We start from the raw sequence: 12,334 nt of genomic DNA on the forward strand, positions 1-12,334 counted from the left end.
CATAGTTATATAGCTGCTGATCACCATTGGTGTTTCTGGAGAAGTTTGGGGACATTAAAAGCAATTCTTAATAAGAAAATAATAATCCTTTTCAAAAGATATTCTACAACCAAAGACATCTTTACAATTTCATAACGAATTGAAAGATGAAGAGAATACAAGATCCTGTTGTACTTCTTTTTGCTGACAATTTTTAAAAAGCATATTTTATTTGATAGAATAAAATGCTACCTTAAAGAATCTCCCTCAATAAGTTGATTTCCATTCATACACTAAAATCATAAAGTTCTTAAAAGGCATAATAACAAAGGTAACTTTATTCAACATCCCTCTGACTGTTAGTATCAAGTGAAACATAAAACTAGGAGACTATTCACCAAAACTGTTTGCTGTTGTCATAGAGAATGTCTAGTTTAGAATGCAAATCTAAGGACTATTTCCTATAGATGCTGAGGTCCTTTATCTCTAACTTCTATATGTGTAGGAAGAATCACTAATAAAGCAAGGGATAAAAGATTTAAAGAAAGACCTAGTATATAGATTCAATCACATAAAGTGAAAGTGATTTCATCAATCCAATGCAATTAGAATAAAAAAAAAGGATGTAGATTTTAAAAACCATTTAACATCTCTGAATAAAGTCTGACATACAAAATCTTTTGAGAATTGATACACAACTATAAGGTAAAGATTCATCCCACAATAAGTGGTTAAAGGATCTGAATAAAATTTTCAAAAGAAGTATGAGCTGTCAGCAACTCTATGAAAAAGTTCATAATCTCTAAGAGAAATGTAAATAAGAACAACTCTAATATGTTACTTAACCTCCCTACCAAAAGAAATAATAAATGGCAAAGACTATGAAATATTAGGGAAAAAATCTTAGTGTGACTGAGAAAATGGACATGCAAATTCACTGTTGATGGGTTTATGAATTGGCCAACTGTTGAAGAAATTTGTAATCATGCAAGAAAAAATTTTAAATTGTTCATATTCTTTGACCTGTCGATTCCATTACTGAGCTTGTATCCCAAAGAGATTAGTGAAAGAGATTGCCCAAAGGTAAAAAATATTTATATATATATACATATATATATATATATATATGTATAAATATATATAATAATGCTGTTTGTAATATGAATCTGGAAACACAACAGGCCCGTGATTTAGGAATGGCTAAAAAAATGGTACATGAATATAACAGAATATTATGGAGCTAAAAGGAATGATATTTATGAAAAAATAATAGTTATATCAATTGATGCAGAGTGAAGAAATCAGTGGTAAAACATTAATATATACAAAATCTACAAGGCTATAAAGGAAAAGTGTTAAGCAATAAAACAGTTCAAATACAGTAGATGAGATTTTACCAAGTTATTAACATTAAAGCACACATCTTGTTTTTCTTAAATAATCAGTTAAAAGCATAGAGATTGGGGCAGCTGGGTAGCTCAGTGGATTGAGAGCCAGGCCTAGAGACGGGAGGTCCTAGGTTCAAATACGGCCTCAGACACTTCCCAGCTATGTGACCCTGGGCAAGTCACTTGACCCCCATTGCCTACCCTTACCACTCTTCCACCTATAAGTCAATACACAGAAGTTAAGGGTTTAAAATAAAAAAAAAAAATTTTTAAAAAAAAGCATAGAGATTGGCATGAAATATTAGACATAATTGGTCAGGTGTGTGGCACAGTGGATTTGGAATAAGGAAGAATGGTCTTCATGAGTTCCAATCCAACCTGAGACACTTCCCAGTTTTGTGACCTTGTGTAAGTCACTTAACCCTGGTTGCCTCAGTTTCCTCATCTATGAAATGAAGGAAGTAGCAACCCAACCCTTGCCAAGAAAACCCCACATGGGATCATGAGAGTTGTACGTGATTAATTGAAGTGATTAAACAATAATAAATTGGAAATAGTCACTGCCTTTTAGGTGTTTTGCTTAATTGTTTACAAGACATATACTTTTAGAGTGGCTTATATTTACATATCCTTAAAATATTTTCAAAGATTTTAAGACAATAAGAAAGGCATTTTGTTCAGTAGTTATTGATAGTACCTCCATTTTTAGCAGTTCTCCAACCAATGATATTTTTTCTAAATATATATCTTCTCTTTGAAAATTTGTAGATTTGTAAATTGATAGATCAGTGCTTTGAAAATTATGTCTCCTCCAGCATGGATCACTTTAAGGTGTATGGATCTTCAAGGAGGAGTGTAGTGGTGTATGAAGGCTTGCTGAGCCTTTTTCAGGGCTCTTCAACCACCTCTGATGTTCACCTGGCACTGAACTCTCATCTGTGGCTCTGAGAAACTGTAGTATGCACAGTGGCCATATCCTGGTAAACCATCTCGGCAGATTTGCTAAACCAGATTGAGGATAGCCAAAAGGCCTTGAACCTATCAGTGAGTTAGAGAGGTGTCTACTCCAAGCATGTGAAAACTTCCCCTGGTGGAATGGGTGAATGAGAACAATTTGTTCTAATGGTCATGAAGGCAGCTGAAGCAAGAGCTTCAGAGCTGTAAAGTGCCTAGAGCTTGGTCAGACATCGAAAACACCAAGGTCATTCACTGTATTATCATCAGTCTTCTTGACTTTTGTCTTTCCCTACTGGATTTTGATGACTCTGGTAGAAAGGGTGAGGCTGACATTTTTGTACAACTCTGCTTCCCTTAAATCCAATTCTTGCACAAGATATGACATCAACCCAGTAGTGTTGCAATTCACAATTATTTTTCCTAAATATATATATTTTCTTTGTAAATTGATAGATGAATTCATTCAAAATTTTGTTTCCTCCAACATGGATCTCTTTTATGTATATTTGGTTCAGTCGAACTGCTCTTCCCAAATGCGTTTTCTTCAATGTTTTTTCTGCTTGCTTCTTCTAAATATTGTCAAACCACATCAGTTTATGGTTTTTTAATTTTTTTTGTTGTCAAAATAGTTAATTTAAGATTGCCTCATAAAATAGATATGTTGTAAAAGTATTGGAGGTTGTAGGGGAAACTTTACAGAAAAAAATAACCCAACTTTGCCTTATTTTTCTGTCTTTTTTTTCTTTGTAGGAACTTATTGAGGTTGATAGTGAAGTGGTATTTGAATTAGCTTCCTATATTTTGCAGGTAAGAGAAAACTTTTTCCTTTCTATGTTCTAGGACTATGTGTGTTAAAGAGCCAGATAATGTGATTAAGAACCTAACAGATTTATTGGTGAATTGCATCTCAAAGAAGGATTTAGTGGTAGGGGTCTGACTGGCTTCTCCTTTAGTGAAGTGATTTTCTGAGTCACAAAGGCATGCACACACACACTCACACATGCAGACTGCACACATACATGCACATGCAAATACATGTACACAGAAGGAAATCAGGAAATCATAGTATATTAATTAAAATCACATTGCCATAATTTTCTACCAGCTCTTAGGTATCCCAAACAAGACAGCTTCATAAAAACCCAAACTAAAAATAATCTGCTGCTAATGCATTAAGGGAGAAAAATAGTAAATCACTTAAGTAATTAGCAAATACACATGCAAACATGGCCAGAATGCTGTGACTGCAACCACTGATTAATTGTTTCCTTAACTGCTTCCAGCCAAATTCAGGGAAGGGATATTAGGCACATGAAATCCATCAGAATTTCCAGTAAATTAATTAAACCCTATTCACCCAGTCCTAGAGATCAGATCTTTATTAAGGAAAAATCTTTGTATAATCTGAGTCAGGAAAAATTGATAATGTTTGTATCACTTAGTCATTTTACTCTGGATTTATTCCATTAAGCAACTAATAAAAACGAATAAAAGAATTCTCTTACCCATTCTAGAAAGATAAGAAAGAGGCCTTTGCCATATGGCAAAAGAGAAAATAGTTAATAATGAACATTAGATGTAACTATGGAAAAGTATACTAAAACAAATTTATTCATTAGTTTAAATCATAAATATTGATCAAATGCCTACTGTATGTCTAGAAGGCCTTGAACTAGATGTCAAAGAAACTGCAAAAATAAATCAGAAGTGGTGCTTGCAAGAAGCTTATAGTCTAATAGGGAAGATAATGCAGGTACACAAATAATTGTGGTAGAAAGCAGAATGTAATATATGTAGTGGAGATAAAAAGGGAGGGGTGACTATTGCTCTACAAAGAAAGATCTGGTCCTGGTCCTGGCCCATGCACTGGTCCTGTAACCCAGAGGAAATTTAGGAGAATGATGATGAATTTACACAGTTTGGATCCTGTGTGGAGCAGGGTCAGGGGTCTGGAGTGGTGTGAGATAAGCAGAATTAATGTGGCTCTCCTCCTGAACATAAATGAATCCTCGAGTTAGTCCTGGCCCAGTTTCCCTAGCAACCATTAATCTAGGAATAATCCAAATGAAACCAGATCTATCAGGGCTACCCTAGACCAGAGCTGACCCTCAGAATAGGTCTGCAACAGAAATGGAGTGAAGTTACACATTCTCTTATTATTTTCTCCCACGTATGACTTTGACTAGGTCAATGTTGTATATCCTTTCCAAATGGCAAGCAGCCAGCCCCTTCTATCTTTTGTTTATGATTCTTTTGCTATTGTTGCTAAAGACTGAGTCCAGGTTATAAGTGTAAGAACATAGGCCCAATCCAGCTACTGATCAACCCAGAAGCCCCAACTTGAGCCAGTTTGTTCTTCAAGCAATCTCAGAACCTCCCTACCTTCTTTCCCAGGGCCAACCATATTGATACAGAATTTAGCCAGGATAACAGTTCTGCATAGCCCCTGGGGCTCCAAATTTCTAAGCACAAGATATCTACCACCCTCTGCCTTTCTATTAGATGAGGCTATAGTGATGTGCAACCATGCTTAGTCCTTGATTATGAGTCTTTACCTTGACAGAATCATGGAGTAAATTATCTTTTTATAAATACTTAATCCCAAATTGAGTTAGTTTGAAGGAAAAACCAGAAACCTAGAAAAAGAGTGTGAGTTCTGAAGGTGGCAATGCAGTTGTTATACTGATGTTTACATTTTCTTCTTTTCAGGAGGCAAAGGGAGATTTTTCCAGGTGAGTCTGCAAAAGCTCCTTTCCTTCCTTCTTTCTTTGTATGTCATCGCTCCTTCACAGGCATATTCAACCTTTCTCCTGATCATAAAACAATAGCAATATTATTATCACTATTAGGACAGTGCTTTGGCAGTCATAAATTTTCAATGAAGACACATGAGCTTACTTGTCATTTCTGTTGAGTAATGAGTATTCTATACTTTTATTGTGAGCCATCATTTGTTGCTTTGAGATACTGTTCAAGTCATAACATTCTAAACTATCTAGTGTTCAGATTTGAATTGTTCAGTTCTATTCCACATGACAGATCCAATACATTTTATTTAGCATGAGAATAGATGGGGAAAATACAAGAGATGTCAAGTACAAGAGATGATAATCCCAAAGCCTTGTTTCCTGGGTCTGGGTTTGTTGTTGTTGTTGTTTTAAGCTATAAACAATACGTTTCCTCATTTAAAAGGATAGTTATGCTCCCAGGGAAAACAATATTCCTATAAATTGAATAATATATTATAGTAAATGTGATTAGAAGTCATCTGGACCCTATTGTCTTATTATTATTATCCTATTATAAGTCAACTATTATCTCCCCATTAATTTTATTCTTTATTTTATTTATTTTTATATAACCTATAACTTTTGCATATATAATTTATTAATAAATTATGTATTATATTATATAATTTATGATTATAATTTTATTTATTATATATTATATAATGCATTTCTTCTCTATTAACAAATGAATCTAAATCTCAAAAGAATTGCTACTATAAATAGCGACCTCACTGATAAAAGGAATAACATATATGCCTACCTTGGTTTTCCCCTCTCTTCTGCAATTGATATCACAGTCATTACTCTGAAGACTTTGTTACTGATATTCACAATTGGAATACTTATGGGATGCATTAGTAAAAATTTGTTTATTAACGTCAGGAAATCTACAGAGCTGCAAATTAATTATAAAACCATTTTCACCAAATACTGTACTTGGATCAATGGGGCTGAAAGAAATTACTTAGCAATATTACTGCATCCTGTCCTGGAGGTTATGTTGTAAATGTTCTTAATGGGACCATCTACTAAAGGCTGTACTTTATTCCTCTGAGCCTGAATAGGGATCCTTCTTCAGAACCAAAGTCCACTGACAACATTTCTGAATGATCTGTTCAACACCAACACCAGCAATGTGTCCAGGCTTAAGATTTGAGAACAGAAATGAAAATCCAGCATAATAAAGTTTTAAATAAAAATCACTCCCTCGCCTCCCCCTCCCCCAGTCAGGCATTCATCATTTCCATTGCAACCGAATAGCCTAAACAGCATGCACCATTTCACTCGGTGGTATCTTTGAACTCCCACAACCTTGTTGTCTCTCAGGCCTTGGAGTGCTTGTGAGTTGACTGATTCATTGGGGTCATAACTGCATTCTCTCCTCCCTGCTCATGTTATTTTTCTGAGACCCTATCAATCAGTCTTTCATTAAAATACATATACGATCAGTCAGAGCTACAAGACTGAAGCTGTGACCCTTTTACTGTCCCTTCAGAACAGTTAAAAAGAGGGGGAAGCTTTCAGGATCTTTTGCCGGAGCTCTTTAAATTCCTGACCTATAACAAATATTTTGAGATTATGGAGCCTTTTCTGCTTAGTTTCTTATGTCTTCAATGTGGCAGAGGTGTGAGTCGATGGGACTGCCGCAAACTGAGCATATATATCCATTAGGATTTTACTCTTTTTCAAGGAATCCCTGGAGATGCCCATTTGAAACCCATTGGCCCAGTGAATTTCAATCTCTAATGCACTTAACCTCAAGTTTATCAAGGTGTTCTTGTTTTCCCCCTTTCCCAGCTCTGAAATGTTTCTTAAAAATTACTTCATTTTAAAAAATGTCCTGACAGGCTGGAATGTGCTTTATGAATGCATAATTTTGCCTTGTAGAACTTGGATCTGTGTGGCCTGTAGACTTTTCTGGAGTCAAGGAAGCAGAGGTTTGGCCTCTGTGATAATTTATTGCTGCCTAATGAATACACAGAATGCTAGCAGGGTTGTTATAGAGAAATCCAGTCTCCGGATTTGGCCTCATTTGTCAGAGTGCTGCTGAGCAGTTTGTTTGTCCCTGTCACTGCCTGGGAAGAGGAATGACTGTCAGGAGAGGGAGGGAGTCACACAGGAAGACCTCTTGATCAAGAAAGCTGGTAGCTTTGAGCACATAACATGGTTGGAAGGCAAGGGAGCCATTCTATTGAATCCCCTGATAAATTATACTTCCTATACCAAGTCCAGGATTATTGTCCTCCTCTCCCCTCTACCTTCCCCTTTTCCACTCCCCTCCCCTCCCCTACAAACCCTTCAAGACTCTTAAAAATATCTTGTATGTTAAGCACTTGAAGCTGTAAATTCAGAGAAAGAATCTGAAATTCCAACTTTTTGAATCTCCCAACTAGATAAAACCATACTCTCCACAACAAAATACAGAATTCATCACTAACACCTAAAGTTGGCAACATGCTCTTAATTCATACTTCAGAAAGGTTTGCTTGATTTTAGGAATACTTAGGTCAAGAGACCCAAGCTCCAATTTCATCTCTGCTACTGGCTTGCTATGTGACTTTGCTAAGTGACTCTAGTTTAATCCATTTAATCTCTAACATCAGTTTCCTCCTCTGAAAAATTAGGAAATTTGACTAGCTAATCTTTTAGGTGCCTTGCAATTCTAACATTCTATGAATTAACTTTTTTTTTTTTTTTTTTTTTTTTTTACTGTTGATTCCACTGTTAGTTACAGTTTAGAATTTAAACTAAGAATTCACTCTGTGAAAGACACCTATTAGACTTAATGAAAATAGACAATTGTTTCTAGCAGATTTTAATAGAGTGTCTTTCTTCTAGGGATATGCTCTGTCAATACAATGCTTTGCTTTAAAATACAACTAGCAAAATTATCTATTAGCTACATAAATAAGATTCATGGGAAGCTCTTGCTATAACCAATTATAAGATTTCCTTCTATTTTGTCAAAAAGTTAAATAGACTCACAGGATAATGTCCATATATACAAGGAAAATTAACTCCTTTCATGAACTAGTGTTATTTATTGACTTGAATTGATAATTTACTAGAAAAGACTTTACACTGTACTAGAATGTACATTTATCTTCTCATTGTTAATTGTTGATTATTTGATGCTATCTGTTGTAGAAAATAAAGAGGGAGAGAAATTCTATGAAAAATCTGATAAGTGCCCCACCCCAAGTTAACTTATAATAAATGGATCCAATGCAGAGGTGACAGGGGAGGTTTGGTTATAGAATGACAGGGGAATACAAGGAACAGATATTGAAAAATAAGTTTCAGTTCTGAGAAACAAGTAGGTGGAAGATTTATAAATTTTACAGAAGCTTGATACCTTTATATCAATAATACTTTCTTTAAAAAGGAATTAAGGGAAAAGGGAATGCCAAAAGAAATCACAAAACAATGAAAGTGATGATATTCTAGTGCAAAAGAAATAACTGGTTGCCAAAATGCAAAGCATTTCTAAACTATCTTTCTGTTATTAGAACAAATATCAAAATCAATAAATGAGAAGATATTATATGCAATTTAAGCAATACCAATCTGGTTTATTTAAATGGTTTATTAACATCAAAAATTAGGAAATGGATCAAAAGAACAAACATCAGTAAATGCTATCACCATTTCTTAACCATTGTAAAATAATCACATCAACCATGAGCCAAAATTAGTCCAGAAATTTCCAGGCTACAAACTTTTGATCTCCTGGCTAAGTGATAGCAATCAAAAGAAACATCAGAATGTAATATAGACTAGTTTATAAAATCTTACAGAAAAGGATGATGGAAGATTATAAGTATGCATTCCATTCCTATTGATTTATGGTGCCAGGATCCAAACATTTTCATGCTGTGGACATATCATCATCCATGCTGATCTATAAATTCTCCCAAAAGGACCACCCAATATAGTGGGGGACTTTCCTTTAGGTCATCTAGCATATTGTGGATAGCAATAGAGCATAAGGTATGGATGGCATATAGTGTGAATTATTGGAAGGATGTGTTGGTGAGGTCATAGATTCATCAAAGTAATTTATCTCTCTCTGAGTTTACATGAGATAATCATCAACCAGAGATATTACATATATGATTCTATGACTAGATTGTTTATTTAAGAAAAAAGAATTTCAAAGGAACCTTAGACATATGAGACATAGAGCCACAACTCGGGTGGGAAAACAAGACACATTGAGAGAGCATTTGTTCCTACGGCAGTTCATCCTTGTTGCTTTCAGGCCTCTGATAGCCTCCACTTATATATGTGGCCCCAGGCTACCATACCTAAAGATCTCAGCACTACGGATTCCTATTGCCAGAAAATTATTCTGCCCACATGTAGCATTTTCTTTTCTTCTCTCTCTCTCTCTCTCTCTCTCTCTCTCTCTCTCTCTCTCTCTCTGTCTCTGTCTCTGTCTCTGTCTGTCTTTCTCTCTCTCTCTCTCTCTCTCTCTCACACACACACACACACACAGAAAGAGAGAAACTGAAGCAAACATGGTTAAGGGACTTCCCCAGAGTCACACAGTTAGCAAATGTCTGAGGCCAGTTTTAAACTCAGGAAGATGAATTGCTTGTGTAACACATAGAAATAGTAACTATTGATCATCAGCAAATCAAAAAATTGTACCTTGGCTATCACCTTTTTTTAAACCCTTACCTTCTGCCTTAGTATCAATTCTAAAACATAAGAGCATCAAAGGATAGGCAATTATGGTTAAGTTACTTGTCTGGGGTCAAACAACTGGGAAGTGTCTGAAGTCAAATTTGAACCCAGGTCCTCCCAATGCAATGCTTGGGGCTCTATCCAGTGTGCTACCTAGATATCCCTTCCATTGCCAATCTTAGTTGTTCTTTGATAAACTAGACATAGGATGATGTAGTAAAAAAAGACTAATCTATGGATTAGGAGAGATCTAATTCTTTAGGCAGCTTGGTGGTATAGTGGATAGAGTGCTAGGCCTGGACTCAGGAAGACTTACCTTTGTGATTTGAAATCTAGATTTAGCTGTATGGCCCAGGGAAAGTCATTTAACTCTGTCTCTGTTTCCTCATCTGTAAAATGAGCTGGAGAAGGAAATGGCAAACCACCCTACTATCTTTGCCAAGAAAAAGGGGTCACAGTAAGGCAGATGCCACTGAAAATGATGGGACAACCACTAATCCAATTTGGAAATTGTGTGAATGTGGGAAAACACATAACCTCTCTGTTCCTCAGTTTGATTATCTGAATAGTGGGGATAATAATTCTTAAAGTACCTACCTTATAGGACTATAATAAATATTAAATGAACTAATGCATAGGGAGTACTTTGTAAACCTAAAAAATCTATATACATATAAGCTATGATTATCATCAATGATGAACATAATGGTGACCTTATATGTAACCATGACTGGGATGTCAGCATACAGAAAAATTATTCATTGACTCTAGTCTGTAACAAGACAGTTAAATAAACTAATCATTAGATGAACAGTAGAAGTGTCAGAAACATCTTTCAGTCTATCAGTGACATATATGTGAACAATATGTATATACATGCTTTATTTCTACAAAGACCTTAGAAATAAAAATATTGAAGATTTTGTCTTATTTTATTTTACTTTCTTTAATGAATCAAAACTAAAACAATTTTAGAAACATAAGCCTTAAAAAAAAGACACTGTAGGCAAATATCCCATTTCATTTAACTTGAAAATACAACAAAATTAGTTGTGTTTAATTCTTTTGTAAAGGACATCTTGCTATTTATTTATATTTCTAGGAAGTCATTTTACTCTGCCCTAAAGGATTGTTTAGCATTTTTCTCATTACTTAAATAAAGGCATAAATGATACATTTATCAAATTTGCAGATGACACCAAGATAGTAAGGATCATTAACCTACTGGATACCAGATTCAGGCTTTAAAAATGTATTTCCACAATCTAGAACATTAGGTTAAACCTAAGGAAATAAAATTTTGTAGGAAAAATATGAAGTTTTTCCTTTTGAAATTTTTTAAAAATCAGTTTTACAAGTGTTAGTAGAAGACACTTTGAGTAGAAAATCTTTTGTCTGAAAAAGATCTAGGGATCTCACTTTGGTCACTTACACCTTAGGAAAATGGTGGTCACTACAAACTAGGCTTGGTTGTTTTGTTGATTGCCTAGATTTAAGAAAGTGATGGAGAAAAATTTAATAAAATAATAAACTTAAAAGCATATCTTGCATTTTTTTCAGAGAGCTGGTTGTTAAACATTTACCAGTACACCTCAACTATGTGATATATTACTCAAACAGTGGCCTTCATTAGCAAAGGGAAATTGATTTTCATCTCCATTTCAGAGCTGGGGGATGAGCCATTTAACTGGGCTAAAAAGTCTACTTAACACCCAGAAACACTAAGTCTTTGTTCCTCTGGGAGAACAGTTAAAAGAAAAGCTTTTAATATTTTATCTTAAATGTATCATATGACCATGTTGTCACCAGCCTAGAAAGATAAGAGGATGAAGTCTATGGAGGTGGGGAGCCAAAATAGTACTTTTAAAAAATCGTTTTCTAAAATATCTCCCATTCTTTGTAAAGAGAATTTGTATATAAATTTAATATAGTCTGGAGTTATCAGTAATATAAGGACAAAGAGCTAGTTTCCTTCTAAACTGCTCCCTCACAACAAAAAATATATAAACAGATTATTATTTTAAGCAAGAAGATACGTTATTTTCCTGCCTCTCCAACAGACAATATTGAAAGTACATTTATCAGCTCTTGCAGTTTATCTCATTGTATTCCTTGCTCTCATATGACATCATTTAGAAGTTACATATATATCTTTTCTCTACACTCTCAAAGTTGAGTCAATTTCAAATAATTATTGTTCTGTTTGATTATTTGCAACTAAAAAAACTATTTTGTGATTGACCCCAATGATCCAAAAACTGGTTCAATGATTAGAGTTAAAAGAAAATCAGTAGATTTTCTGAGTCACTGAGATGATTGGGAAGAATAGCCAGACAAGGGATATTCAGCATATGGAAGATCTGTCATGAAATTGAGGTAACTTGTCATTAGTGATTAGCATTCAAACTTCTATTTTTGCTTACTGGAAACTTTGATGGGGAGCTTGGGGGGCCAAGAATTCTTTAAAAGTGAAATATACCTAACTATTCCCAACCCCAAAGAAAGTTGCTTGGGGAAAATCTGAACTGATCT

The 12,334-nt window shown here is 34.7% G+C and overlaps 1 protein-coding gene across 2 annotated transcripts in view; it reads left to right on the plus strand.

The window, feature by feature from the left end:
- FRMD4A (FERM domain containing 4A) overlaps window positions 1–12,334 on the plus strand; it is a 365,617-nt gene that overhangs the window by 234,703 nt on the left and 118,580 nt on the right. For both annotated transcript variants that reach the window (XM_044677278.1, XM_044677277.1), the window contains exons 6-7: window positions 3,075–3,131; window positions 5,034–5,056. In XM_044677278.1, the coding sequence (XP_044533213.1) occupies window positions 3,075–3,131; window positions 5,034–5,056 (80 nt within the window). The remainder of the gene's footprint in view (window positions 1–3,074; window positions 3,132–5,033; window positions 5,057–12,334) is intronic.

Source organism: Gracilinanus agilis, chromosome 5, assembly GCF_016433145.1.
Source record: "Gracilinanus agilis isolate LMUSP501 chromosome 5, AgileGrace, whole genome shotgun sequence".
In the NCBI taxonomy this organism is placed as follows: domain Eukaryota; kingdom Metazoa; phylum Chordata; class Mammalia; order Didelphimorphia; family Didelphidae; genus Gracilinanus; species Gracilinanus agilis.